The following is a 12,668-nucleotide window of genomic DNA, read 5'->3' as shown; positions in this document are numbered from 1 at the left end:
AAATAGCTTAACAGCCATTGTACAGAGCCACAGGGTGATTAGAGCAATACAAAACAAAACAAACCAAGCAATCTGCGTAATTTAAATTAACCAATTGCATAAATGAAAACATTTGAAAACTTAAAATAATTTCAGTAAAATGGAAGAAATATGCCGAGTTTGCTTGAACAGAGGCGAGGTCATGGTAAACATTTATCAGGGGACGCAGGAGTTTGGCATTTCAATTGCGGGTATGATTTCGGAGTCCACTGGCTTTCCCGTGGAAAACAAGGACTCAATGCCCAAACTCATTTGCCTGCCTTGCCGGGAAGATGTACAAAATGCATTCGATATCAAGAGAACTTACGAGAGGAGCCATAACTTCTTCTGTCAACTGGAGGAGGAGCGTACGGCGAAGGCTCTTTACAGCCAGGCTAAGGAGCCGGATCAGGATCAAGATCAAGATCAGGATGGTGATTTGGAGCTCCCCTTCAAGTGCCCACATTGCCCAAAGAGATGCAGACTGAAAAGCAACCTAACGAAGCACATAAGACTCCATTCGGACGAAAGACCCTACAAGTGCGACCAGTGCCAGAAGTCCTTCAAGGACAGCAGTGTCCTGCAGAGGCACAACCGCATCCATACGGGCGAGCGTCCCTTCAAGTGTACCGAATGCCCCAAATCCTTCTCTTACTCCGGCTCCCTGAGGGATCACCTGCTGGTCCACTCCGGCGAACGTCCCCACAAGTGTCCGCACTGCTCGACGTCCTTCAGATGGCTGAAGCTCCTCACCATCCACCTGCGCAGTCACTCCGGGGAACGCCCCTTCAAGTGTTCCCGTTGCTCCAAGGCCTTTGCAGCCCGATCCACGCTCCAAAACCACTTGCGAACCCACACGGGAAAGCAGCCCTTTGAGTGTCCTGAGTGCCAGAGGTCCTTCAGCATCGAGCAGAGCCTGCGGTCGCACATGAAAACGCATGAAGATTAAACTATAGGGTCGAAATGTCTGCCTGTTTTGAGCACCATAAAAACCATACATTCCCGTGTTAAACCATGTTTCCTTTTTTATTTACTATATTGCTTATATGAAATGAAAGCAATATTAAATTGTTAATAAATATATAAGTACCTGTTGATTGTACAAAACGAAATTCATTCGGTTTAAGTAAATTGCTATCTTTTTGCGATATTGAATCTGTAGAATTAAAGGCTAGTTAAACCATTTTTACATTTCTATGTATGTTTTACAATCTATTTTTTCAAGAGAAAGTTTAGAATTATTTACTATTATCCTTATTATGTTTGGTTTTATATATTTACTATCTTGTTTATTTACTATAACAATTCCTACACCGAGACAGTTTATAGATTAATAACAATAACTAAAAATGTTACAAATAAAATTGAATTGGATTCAAAATGTATTTAAAGTTTATACTTGTAAACATACTAATCATTCTCCCCTTTTAAAGTAAGCAAACAAACGAATTAAAACATGGTAACATATTTATTTACAAAAATTAAATTAATTACGCTAAAAATTAACTCCAAAACCAGCTGAATATTAAAGTTCTTCAAGCGGAATGAGATTCTTTTCCTTAGTTGTAATATTGCGTTTGAGTTTCCCAGATGCTGTTTTTCGGTGGTGACTTTGGATGTGCTTGACACGATAGTCGCCTCTCGTGAAAGATTGTGGGCAATGGGGACATCTATACGGCGTTTCTCCCGTGTGAATGCGTTTGTGGAGGCGAAGAGTTTGGCTGTTTGCAAAAGTGTCGTCACAGTAAGTACATTTTAGACGTGGTCTGTCCGAGTGGGAAAGTGTGTGAGTTTTGAGAATTTTATCATTTGCGAACGATCTTGGGCAGTGCTCACACTTAAAAGTTTGTTCGGAAGAGTATAAGGGTTTTTCAATTGTATGAACAAGTAATATGTGACTTCTTAAAGATTCTATTCCATTGAAGCTCTCTGAGCAATCTGAACATGCGTATTTTTTTTGCCTTTTATGTATCAGATTGTGCTTCCTGAGTGTTCTTGCGTTTTTTAATGTCTTCGAGCACTGGCTACACTTACGGGCCTCCTTTTTAGGATCGATAGTTTCATTATTGTGCCTTCGAATGTGGTCCTTGAGGGGATCCAATTGCGCATAAGTTTTGGGGCATAGGCTGCACTTGTAGGGTCTTTCGCCAGTGTGTGAACGCATGTGTTTTTTTAGAACGGAGTTATGGGTAAAATACTTGTGGCATATCAAACATTCATAGGGACGTTCTCCAGTGTGAGTTCGCGTGTGTTCCCTAAGTTGCGCTTGATTTCGAAAATTCTTTGGACAATAAGAGCAGAAGAACGATTTTTCAATCGTGTGAACCCGAAGGTGTCTTTTATAGTTTGATATAATGCTAAAAGACTTCGGGCAGTGGGGACACTTTTGCAGTTGCTCAAAGTGATTTTTCAAGTGGGCTTCAAGGTCACGTTTGCGCTTGCAAACCTTTGGACATTGAGGACATTCAAACAAAGTAAAATCATCGTTGTGATCCTCGCTGCCATTTTCATCTATAACATTGTCTTCAAATATATCCACTTCAATATGGCTAAATGGATCGATTTCAGTGTCTGACAGCTTGCAGACTTCTTCCTCAAACAAGGCGTTATGGGTGTGGATGTGGTCTAGGAGAGCATCTTGGTTGTCAAAGGACGCAGAGCAGTGGGTGCACTTGAAAAGTGGCTCCTTCTCCTCTGTGCGGACTTGGACGAAAACTCTACTATTTTTCCGGACTTTTGACCCCTTCTTACAGTGAGTCTGGATGTGCATCTGAAGATTGGCAGGTTGTATAAAGGACTTGTCACACTGGGAGCACTTGTAGGGTCGTTCCCCGGTGTGAGTTCGATCGTGATTGACAAGATGGGTTTTTTGTATAAAAGTCTTTGGACATTTGAGGCACTTAAAAGGTCGTTCCCCAGTGTGAATTCGAACGTGCGATTGAAGGTTGGAACTGTTGAGAAAAGATTTGGAACACTGCAGACATTGGTACGATCGTTCTCCAGTGTGGGTCTGCATGTGGCTCCGGTGTTGCGCTAAAGTACGAAAACACTTGGAGCAGTGGGCACATTTGTACTTTTCTTCCTTAGTGTGATCAGGTGTGTGGAGATTAAGGAAATATTTGCTCCGAAATCTCTTGGGACACAGAGTACATTTGAACGGAAGTGCATCTTTGAGTGGACCATCTTCATCAATATCTTCGCTTTTCTCATTTTTCACTTGGCAATTGTATTGCTCTATTTCGGTGTCTGGTGTCTTTGAGACGTCCTCCACCGGGAAATCTTCTTCCAATGGCTCGTTCTTCACGTGGCAAACGAACTGATCATCGTCACAATTAGATCCCTCCGTATCGCAGTGCTGAGCTTGTTCCTCCTGAAAATCCTCTTCAATGATTTCCTCCTTGACTTGGCAGATGAAGTGTTGGCTGCTTTCATAGGTTTCCTTTATCCTGAATGCGTTTTGCGCATCCTGTAGGCAAGGTGGACAAATGGATTCGGAAAGTGCGTCGCCCTTTTCAACGGGAAACCCTGTGGATTCCCAAATCATATCCGCTATGGAAATCCCGAGGTCCTGTGTTTCACTAAATATATTTACCATGTTTCGGTACTTTCGCAAACAAACTCTGCATTTGTCCTTCATTTTTGCTAAAATCAAAAAGATTGTGTCAATAGAAATTGCCATGTTTGAGATAATAAGAATTCTTACATTTGTTTTGTTTATTATTAAAATTATTTTATGGATAATTTGGCACAGATAGTTTGTTTACCTCCTCGGTTATTTGTTAACAGTAGTGTCTGCACTTCAAAATGTGCTGTTAGGCGCAGGAACACATGTTGCGCTATCGAAAGCCTATCGATTCAGGGCTTATCGACCTAACAAAAACAAGAAAATCATAAGCTGGGTATACTGTTTTATGCACCCTACACCGGGCGTTACATTTTTAATGTTATGCACAATTTATATTAGATATTAAATAAAGAGTATACATCAATTAAAGATTTCTTAAAAATATTAAGAACTAATCTAAGCTATACATATACTTATTTTGCACTTCCTTGTTTTCGGTGTACTTAAACAGCATATTTGTAGAGTGAAGCGCATAGTATAGTCGATCAGGTCTCATCATACTCTAATCCAGCGGCTGCTAGAAAAACGGCCACGTAAAAAAAGTATTTTATCTGACGCAAATACTTGGCATTCTTGAACGAACCGAACTAGATGAGAGTAAACAAAGGCCATTAGAATATGCCACAGCGCCAAGCGACGCAGCAGTTGGAGTTGATATGTGACGTGAAGCAGTGAAAATAGATCGGGACCCTCAAAATTGACCATGGACGAAAAGCTCAAATATTCGCTGCTGCGCGGGGAGCTGGTTGACACGCAGAGCATATGGACCAGGTGGGTTTCTCTACTACAAACATCTCTCCAATATGCCCATTTTCACTACTGTTCCTCCTTCTATTCTTTGCAGGCACGAGAAGCGCGTGTGGTTCATCACACTGATAACGGGCACCTGCATGCTCTACTCCACCCGCACCACCATGCCCCTCCTTGTGCCGGCCGTGGCATCCGCCCAAAAGTGGAGTAAAACCGACTCCGGCACAGTGCTCAGCTCCTTCTTCTGGGGCTACACCCTGACTCAGGTGGTGGGTGGCTACTTCAGCGACCGCTTTGGAGGGCAGCGGGTCATCCTGGCCGCCGCCATCGGATGGTCGCTCATCACATTCCTGATGCCGACGATCATCTGGTCTGCGGGCTCCATCAAGAGCTATGCCATTCCCTTCATCGTAGCCATTCGGATTCTTAATGGCGCACTCCAAGGCGTCCACTTCCCCAGCATGATCAGTCTGACGAGTCAGGTGAGCAGTTATAGGATAGCGATTCTCACATAAACTATAATCGAATCCCCTGTAGAACCTCTGCCCCAATGAAAGGAGCAGCTTCTTTGGCTTGCTCACAGCTGGCTCAGCTTTGGGCACTCTACTCACCGGCATCATGGGCTCGTTCCTGCTGGAATACTTTGGCTGGTCGTACGTCTTCCGGGTGATTGGACTGATGGGCATTGCCTGGGCGCTGGTCCTGCGCTACTATGCAATGGCCGGGGAGCGCAATAGGATCATAAACATTGCCACGCCCTCGCGTCTGTGCGCAAACAAAAGTCCGACGGAGACAACGGCCGTGCCCTGGCTACGCTACTTCAGCCGACTGTCCTTCTGGGCCTGTGTGCTGACCCACGCCTGCGAGATGAACTGCTTCTTTGTGCTGCTCTCGTGGCTGCCCACATACTTCCACGACGGCTTTCCGCACGCCAAGGGCTGGGTGGTCAACATGATACCGTGGCTGGCCCTCCCGCCGTGCACCCTTTTCGCCAAGTACTTGACCACCAGGATGCTGGCCCGCGAGTGGCAGACGACGACGGTGCGAAAGTTTATCCAGAGCTGCTGCTTCGGCGCCCAGAACTTGGCCCTGTTCGTGATGAGCCGCACCTCGGACTTCCACACTGCCCTCATCTGTATGACCATCATCATAGGCGGCACGGGCTTCCACAACAACGCGGTGACGGTGAATCCCCAGGATCTGGCTCCCCTGCACTCGGGCAGCGTCTTTGGCCTGATGAACACTGTGGGCGCGATTCCCGGCTTCCTGGGTGTCTATTTGGCCGGACACATTCTGGAGCTCACGCAGAGTTGGCCGATGGTGTTCAGCGCGGCGGCTGGCATCAATCTTGTCGGCTGGATTATATTCATGGTCTTCGGTTCGGCGGAGGCCATTGTTTAACATTCTCTTGCACACTTTCCTCAGTTGAAATTAACTTATTTATTTACATATGTGTGTGTATATTGGAGTGGGTCGATTTAAACCATGCATGGACGAATTTTAATCCATTTTCTTTTCTTAGTCTGAAATATTCAATTACTTTTATTTCTTGTTAACAACTGACGACCGAGTACTTTTCTCGGGAAATGTTAAAGCCAAAAATATGTAGCATTTTGGATACCATAAGACATTAAGATGTTTAGCCATTAAATCGATTCACTCTATATATATTAATGTATATATTTAAGGCCGTAGTTTTAAGTAGAGAAATCTTTCTGCTCCTAGCGTGATAAATTATAATTTTTTAATCCATCAAGCTATAACAACGTAGTCAATTTTATGTTTAATTTATTTATTTAAGGCCCATACAAATCGATCATATTAGGCTATGCTTTTGGACATGTAAGGCCCGTCCAGTTCGTATCCTAGCTTGCGGTAGTAGTTCCTGGTGCCCACTCCCGATATGACTGCCAGCTTTGTGCTGCCGTGTTCCTCACGAGAAATTCGCTCCGCCTCCTCCATCAGCAGCATGCCGAAGCCTTGGTGCTGGAACTTTGTGGGATCACGGGCATTAACCGGCACCACCGAGCCATATACGTGAAGTTCGCGCACAATGGAACACGCGCCCTTTAGTTCCGGTCGGAAGGTGTCCGGCGAGCACTTGCGCAGCCTGAGGAGACCGACGAGGATGTCCTGCTCGGGATCTTCGTACGATAGGAACGTTTCCCAGCCGCCGTTGGCCACATAGTCTCGGCGTATAAGCTCAATTTCGTAGGGACGCACCTTGTTGTGGATCTCCTGAATGCCAACCTCGCGGGTCCTTACATCTCGACATGTAGTTCCCAGATCCTTCATGCGGGCCAGAGCCAGCTCACGGAGATTGCCGTGCTCCACGCCGGAACTGAAAATAAATTAACGTATCAGACTCGTTCAAGAGATTACGTTGTGATCAACTCACCTGACCAGCGGCATGGGAATGTCGCGCTGGACGCGGTAGACTCGCGTCCAGGGTGGTACAAGTGCCAGAATCTTGGCCACCAGGTCCACTAGCATCGATGGCGGATAGGACTTGTAGCGACCGGTCTTCCACAGCTCATAGAGACCAGTTCCGCGAATGACGAGCGTGGGGTAGATTTTCAGGCCGTCAGAGCGGAAGGCGGGATTCTCAAAGTACTCGATGAACTGCTCGATGTCGCGCTCAAAGTCCACGTTCGGCAGGTCGGGCATCATGTGCGCCACGATCTTGTAGCCGGCATCCTTGCCCAGCTGAAAGCTCTCACACACCGCCCTCACCGTGTGCCCACGATTCGTATCCCTGGCCACGTCCTCGTAAACCGACTGCACGCCGATCTCCAGTCGGGTGCAGCCATAGTTAAGCATGTCCGATATGTGCCGCTTGAGACAGTAGTCCGGCCGTGTCTCTATGGTGATGCCGATGCACTTGGTGCGCGACTTCTCCGAGTAGCGCACGGCCTCCGCCACATTGGCGCTGCTGTGGCCGGAGAGGGCGTCGTGCAGGTTGCGGATGAAGTAGTCGCGGTACTCCTCCGGCAGGCACATGAATGTGCCGCCCATCACGATGAACTCCACCTTGTCCACGCTGTGGCCCAGTTGCTTAAGCTGCTCGACGCGGTGGCGCGTTTGCAGAAAGGGGTCGTACCGCGCCCGGATGGCACGCATCGAGGTGGGCTCATAGCCCGTGTACGACTGCGTGGAGTACTCGAAGTCGCTGTCCGGTCCGCCGGGACAGTAGACGCATATGTTTCCTGTCATGTTGATGTGCGGACAGCGATGTGGCTTGCACATTACGGCCACTACGGCGATCTAAAATAAATGGAGTGTAAATAATGGAAAACATTGGCTCTCTTAGATCGGATAAATGGCAACAAGGTGGTCTTTTCAATGTACCGACTTGTTAAAAGTGGAAGTAAAACAGTCAACTTACGCCACTTGCTGTGCGAATGGGCTTGGCCCTCAGCTTCGGGAGCAGAATCTTCTTGGCGTCCTGCGGCACGGCTGCGATGATGTCCACCAGACGCGGCGAGCTGTCCAGTCCGTATTTGGAGGAGACCAAAGACTTCATCCTGTTGAGGTTCACATCCTTTTTGGCTTCGTGCGCCCGAAGCAGCTCCTGGATAATCTCCCCGATAACAAGCACCTGACGCTCCTCCCGGCTCAGGCCCACACCTGCAATATATAAACAGGTTAGCAGGTGTTTAGGAGAGAACTTTTCCTGCTGCCAACTTGCCCAACTTCTTTTTTGGCTTCATTTTCCGGATGAATTTCACGTAAATTGCACGTGTGACGTCGCAGCTGTTTTGTTTTGGTCATCGACCGATAGTCCTAGAGATGGACCTCCGACTGTGGGTAGCAGCACTGAGGGCTGGTTATTTAACGCCAGTATGCGCTGGTCACACTAGCGCCCAGAAAGTTTTTGTTTTCGCACCAGATTCTCGGAGTAGTGGATTAAAATGACTAGCTGCGTGCCAGCGCAGCAGCAAAAGGACCAGGAGCAGTTGGTGAGGGAACTGGCCGAGAGCAGCGGTGACGACATGGACGACCCGGACGATCCAGACCAGGACAAACTGCAGCTGGCTGAGCTTCCGACGTTCTCTTTTTCGGTGTGTATACAACAAGCTACTTTTCTTGCGGATAAATGAATGTAGCACTCGTGCTGCCTTTCCAATTCGCAGAATAGCAACACCTGCTGGGTGTGCAACGGCTACTACGGTCCCAACTTCGGGGAGCCCTTGTGCGGCGCCTGCCATGCCTTCCTCTACAACGCCCAGCGAGCCGAGGAGCTCCTTACAGAGCTGTCCGACGACGAGGACTCCGGGAACGACGAGCCCCCGTTCAAGGACAAGCAGGAGGACGAGGAGACCGAGAACGATGTGGACATCATGGGCTTCGAGGATCTGGAGGACCCTGAACCGCCGGCCATCGCACAGAACGCCATAGCGCAGCCAGCAATGGAACCGCAGGATCAGCAGCCAGACCAGCCTGTCCCAGATCCTCCCCAGCAGGCAGCCGAAGTGGCGGATTCTCCGGAGCGTGACTTCGAGCACGAGCGTGCTGTCAATCCTTTTCTGCTGCCCATCAAACGACCCCGGGCCATGGCTCCCTTGGCTCTGCCCCACTACATGCACGAATTGGCCGATGGACGGGCGCGAGTCCATGAATACAACGGCGCCGGCGGAAGCGGTGCAAGTGGCAGCAGCAGCAGCAGCAGAAACATCGTGAACATGATACCCGTCGAGGTGATGCTGAAGATATTCGCCTATCTGGACGACATGTCGCTATGGATGGCCAGCGAGGTGTGCAAGCAATGGCACGACATCGTCGGGAAGAACACGGCCCAGAGCATGTGGAAGGCGTACATCAAGCAGCGCTGGCCGCTGTTCGAAAGTTTGGCGGACAATCCCAACTGGTACCGGCTGTACGGGGAGCTGATGTCGTCCTGCTTCTGCCGCACCTGCCTGATCGAGATGGGCGGACGGGGTGAGGAGGCGGGGCAGCAGGCCGATCAACAACTTGGCGACCGGGAGCCGGGCAACGCGATGCGCAATAACTTTCTGCGCGGCGAGGCCAATCTGCTGAACAGCTACGATTCGGAGGGCATTTCGGCCATACCGCTGGATCGACAGAACAACTACTGGCAGGCCACGATCCTGGGGCCACCGGGCAGTCCCTACGAGGGCGGCAAGTTCTTCCTGTTTATATACTTTCCGGAGCGCTATCCGATGACGCCGCCCACGGTTCGTTTCCTTACCAAGATCCTGCACCCGAATGTGTCGAGGCACGGCGACGTGGGCATCGACATCTTCCAGCAGCACAACTGGTCGCTGGCGCTGAACGTGGCCAAGGTGCTGCTGTCGGTGCAGAGCCTCCTGACCGATCCCTACACCGAGGTCTGCATGGAGCCCGAATTGGGGTACATCTACGAGCACGAGAGGGATAGATTCGAACAGCTAGTGCGCTCTTGGACCTGGAAGTACGCCATGTTCGAGCTGTTTGCCGCGCACTAGGAGATCGATCGAAAGTTCGCCGAGGACACTGGACTGAAAGTTGGAAACTACCCCTCTTTACGTTTTAACTACATATGTCGTGTGTATTTAGCTTAGTTGTGTGCCATCCGGATTGTTTATTTGGCCTCTCTCTCACTTTCCCCGCGCCCACAGGTCACAACATAGTCGAAATTACTTAACCTAATAATAAATGTATGCTTTAAGTTACGAGTGCGTTGGCCTCACTTCGTCCAGGACACTTTGGGGATGTCGAAGTGCTCGGTTAGGGTGTCTAGATGCTCGTTGAACTTCTCGACGCGCTCCTTGTGAGTGGTCTGCGCCTTGTCCATTATCCGCTTGTTGCGCATCTTCTCCTGCTGCTTCTTGCTGGCCAGCTCTGCCTTGGTGAGCTTGCGCTCGTAGCCACTGGCGCCGGAAGACGAGGTGGCGCCCGTCTCCGCCAGTTGCTGCTCCACATACGATTTTTGCAGCTCCTTCTCCTTGTCCTTGCTCTTCTTCTTTTTCTTCTTCTTCAGATCTGAGTCGTTCTTCAGCTTGAGTTTGCCCTTAGCCACGCAAGCGTACTCGTCGGACATGGTTTCGGTGGTTCTCCCAGTCAAATATTGATAAAAACTTAAAAATTGTCCTTGTTTTTGTTTACAACCAGTCAGAAACAGAGGTGGCACTGTGCATGGTGGTATTTCACATGACTATCGATATCAGCTTATCGGTATAACTTTCAAAAATCAAATCGCTATTATTATCAGTTGTTATAGTTTTGTTTTATTTATTAATAGTAAATGTTCAACAAAAATTTCCTATTGTCAGCTGCAATCTTACATTTTTATTTTAAAAAGGAAAAAAAATAAGAAACAGAAAGTTTAAGAAATTAAATAAAATTAATAATAAAACAAAAGTCTAGACGAGAAATAATAATGAATAATACTAATAAAAAATTTTTTTTATATATATTAAGGAGGTTTCATAATTTTGTTTCCATTTAACGCTGATACTTAACCTACGGACTGCAGAATAGTAAATTGACTCACTGACAGAAAAATATCATCAAGTCTTATAATTTAATTTTCTTTTATAACAAGTGAAGAATACATTTTCGGCCTATAATGTAAACCTACTTTTGATCAGCATTAAAAACTTTAATTTACCAATTAAGATTCCTTTCTTAATACATTCCTATATGGCTTAATGTCAGCAGTCAAAAGTCAAAATTTTATAATGTTTAACGTTGTTATTTGTTTGTCTCATTATATGTTGACTGTCCGTATCAATAAAGTTTTTTCAAAGCCGAGATTTTTATTACATTTGATCTGTGCCTTGACCTGTAGATAGATGCTGATAGATAAGGCGTAAAATATTTCAGAGTGAGCTGATGCTTTTAGTCAAAGTTTTAGTTTGAAGGCATAAAGATGCGTCTAGCTATTGGGGTATTTTTGGTCGTCGCTGTTCTTCTGGTTTCGGAAAGCGAGGCAGCTGTTAGCCGTGGAATCTACAAGGATCCAGCTCATCCTGGAAAATGTGTCCTTGAAGGCCTTATTTTAGAGGCGGGTCAAAGTGCACGGAACCCAAAAAGATGTGAGCGAATTTTGTGCGGAGAAAATAGCACTGTAGAAAGGCATACGTGAGTTTAAGCTTTTTAAAAAAGATATAAAAATGAAAATAATTTAATTTAAATTAATTTAGATGTGGTATCTATGGACTTGCCCCAGGCCAACAATTCGGAAAATACAAGGCTCCAAACGCTGATTATCCTGCCTGCTGTGAACGTGAAATAATAAACGTGTAATAAATATTTTTAAAATATTCAAATCCTAACACAAACAAATACAAAGCCGCCTCTTAACTTCATAATTGTACGCTTCGGTTTTTGTTGGTATCTGTGAGGATCGTATGGCACCACCAAAGGTTAAGTAATTACAAACATTAATAGCTCTAGACGATAAAAATCAGTGAGAGCCAAAGACAGCGTACTTTATAGTCTTGTAAATCTATTTTTTTCCTAATAGAGTTAGTTGGCTTATATTTCTTTACTTAGTTTACATCTATTCTAGGTGGTGAAAAAAAATAAAGAAAATATAATTACAAACGAAGATTTTTTTCTTTTACTGCTTTTTAAAATCAATACACAATATACATTAATTTTATGTTCTGTTAAACTTAAAAGGGCTTTTTAAAGCCCAACGCCTACATATACTAAATAATTATTTGCATTTTAATATTTTTAATTAGCAACTTGACAGCCTCAAGCTACCATAAAAACAGCTTTGTTAGGACCAGCTGCCCATTAAAAAAGCTTGTGTAGTTTCATAGTTGCCAGTTAGTTAAGTTTTTAGACAAATTTCTATTCTGAAGGCACTCAGATGCGTCCTCATACCGTAGTTATTTTAGTCGTCTTATTTCTCCTGAGTTCGGGATCTCAGGCTTCCGTTTCCATGGGAATCTATCAGGATCCAGACCATTATTTTCATTGTGTCGTTGATGGAATAATCATGTGGCGTGGTCGAAGTATAACCCACCCAAGAAGGTGTGAGGAACTGTTGTGCTCATTTAATAGTGCAGTGATGAGACGAACGTGAGTTTGAGTGCACTAGAAATTATATATATAACGATTTAAAATATTCAATAAATTTAGATGCCCTCCCGGACAAATAAAGTTTGGAAAAATCAAGGCTCCGAAAGCTAAGTATCCCGCCTGCTGTCTAGAGTAGGTTCAATTTTATTTATACAACGTTAAATGATTAAAATCTCTGGATAAGAACTAAATATGAGAACCTATTTATTATCTTTACCGGCGTATTCGAAGAACATCTAGT

At 46.0% G+C, this 12,668-nt stretch overlaps 7 protein-coding genes and 1 long non-coding RNA gene across 8 annotated transcripts; 5 read left to right on the top strand and 3 right to left on the bottom strand.

Moving 5' to 3' along the window:
• Positions 1-45: 45 nt before the first annotated feature.
• Positions 46-1,401, top strand: LOC108139057 (gastrula zinc finger protein XlCGF49.1-like). The gene is made up of 2 exons (XM_017261676.1): positions 46-76; positions 136-1,401. Exon 2 carries the CDS (start codon positions 140-142, stop codon positions 965-967), a length of 828 nt encoding a protein of 275 aa, XP_017117165.1. The 5' UTR covers positions 46-76; positions 136-139; the 3' UTR covers positions 968-1,401.
• Positions 1,402-1,467: 66 nt separating this feature from the next.
• Positions 1,468-3,818, bottom strand: LOC108139056 (zinc finger protein 271-like). The gene is made up of 2 exons (XM_017261675.2): positions 3,783-3,818; positions 1,468-3,660 (listed from the first exon to the last, which is right to left on the bottom strand). Exon 2 carries the CDS (start codon positions 3,653-3,655, stop codon positions 1,544-1,546), a length of 2,112 nt encoding a protein of 703 aa, XP_017117164.1. The 5' UTR covers positions 3,656-3,660; positions 3,783-3,818; the 3' UTR covers positions 1,468-1,543.
• Positions 3,819-4,162: 344 nt separating this feature from the next.
• Positions 4,163-6,149, top strand: LOC108138874 (solute carrier family 17 member 9). Its single transcript, XM_017261400.2, has 3 exons — positions 4,163-4,414; positions 4,488-4,875; positions 4,931-6,149. Exons 1-3 carry the CDS (start codon positions 4,347-4,349, stop codon positions 5,792-5,794), a joined length of 1,320 nt encoding a protein of 439 aa, XP_017116889.1. The 5' UTR covers positions 4,163-4,346; the 3' UTR covers positions 5,795-6,149.
• A 15-nt stretch (positions 6,150-6,164) lies between these two features.
• Positions 6,165-8,201, bottom strand: LOC108138871 (elongator complex protein 3). The gene is made up of 4 exons (XM_017261398.2): positions 8,082-8,201; positions 7,779-8,020; positions 6,792-7,657; positions 6,165-6,734 (listed from the first exon to the last, which is right to left on the bottom strand). Exons 1-4 carry the CDS (start codon positions 8,101-8,103, stop codon positions 6,215-6,217), a joined length of 1,650 nt encoding a protein of 549 aa, XP_017116887.1. The 5' UTR covers positions 8,104-8,201; the 3' UTR covers positions 6,165-6,214.
• A 32-nt stretch (positions 8,202-8,233) lies between these two features.
• Positions 8,234-10,065, top strand: LOC108138872. The gene is made up of 2 exons (XM_017261399.2): positions 8,234-8,454; positions 8,527-10,065. Exons 1-2 carry the CDS (start codon positions 8,305-8,307, stop codon positions 9,856-9,858), a joined length of 1,482 nt encoding a protein of 493 aa, XP_017116888.1. The 5' UTR covers positions 8,234-8,304; the 3' UTR covers positions 9,859-10,065.
• LOC108138875 (protein FAM32A-like) lies at positions 9,945-10,525 on the bottom strand. The gene has a single exon (XM_017261401.2). The coding sequence runs from the start codon at positions 10,431-10,433 to the stop codon at positions 10,080-10,082; it is 354 nt and encodes a 117-aa protein (XP_017116890.1). The 5' UTR covers positions 10,434-10,525; the 3' UTR covers positions 9,945-10,079.
• Positions 10,526-11,229: 704 nt separating this feature from the next.
• On the top strand, positions 11,230-11,706 carry LOC108138664. Its single transcript, XM_017261005.2, has 2 exons — positions 11,230-11,476; positions 11,539-11,706. Exons 1-2 carry the CDS (start codon positions 11,265-11,267, stop codon positions 11,639-11,641), a joined length of 315 nt encoding a protein of 104 aa, XP_017116494.1. The 5' UTR covers positions 11,230-11,264; the 3' UTR covers positions 11,642-11,706.
• Positions 11,707-12,174: 468 nt separating this feature from the next.
• On the top strand, positions 12,175-12,618 carry LOC108138717. The gene is made up of 2 exons (XR_001774140.1): positions 12,175-12,427; positions 12,488-12,618. It is a non-coding gene; the product is annotated as an uncharacterized LOC108138717 (long non-coding RNA).
• The last annotated feature ends 50 nt before the right edge of the window (positions 12,619-12,668 follow it).

The sequence above is a fragment of the Drosophila elegans genome, unplaced genomic scaffold (genome assembly GCF_018152505.1).
Source record: "Drosophila elegans isolate 14027-0461.03 unplaced genomic scaffold, ASM1815250v1 contig_814, whole genome shotgun sequence".
In the NCBI taxonomy this organism is placed as follows: Eukaryota; Metazoa; Arthropoda; class Insecta; order Diptera; family Drosophilidae; genus Drosophila; species Drosophila elegans.
The sequence above is the reverse complement of the archived record's forward strand: the minus strand, read 5'-3'. Positions and strand labels throughout refer to the sequence as shown.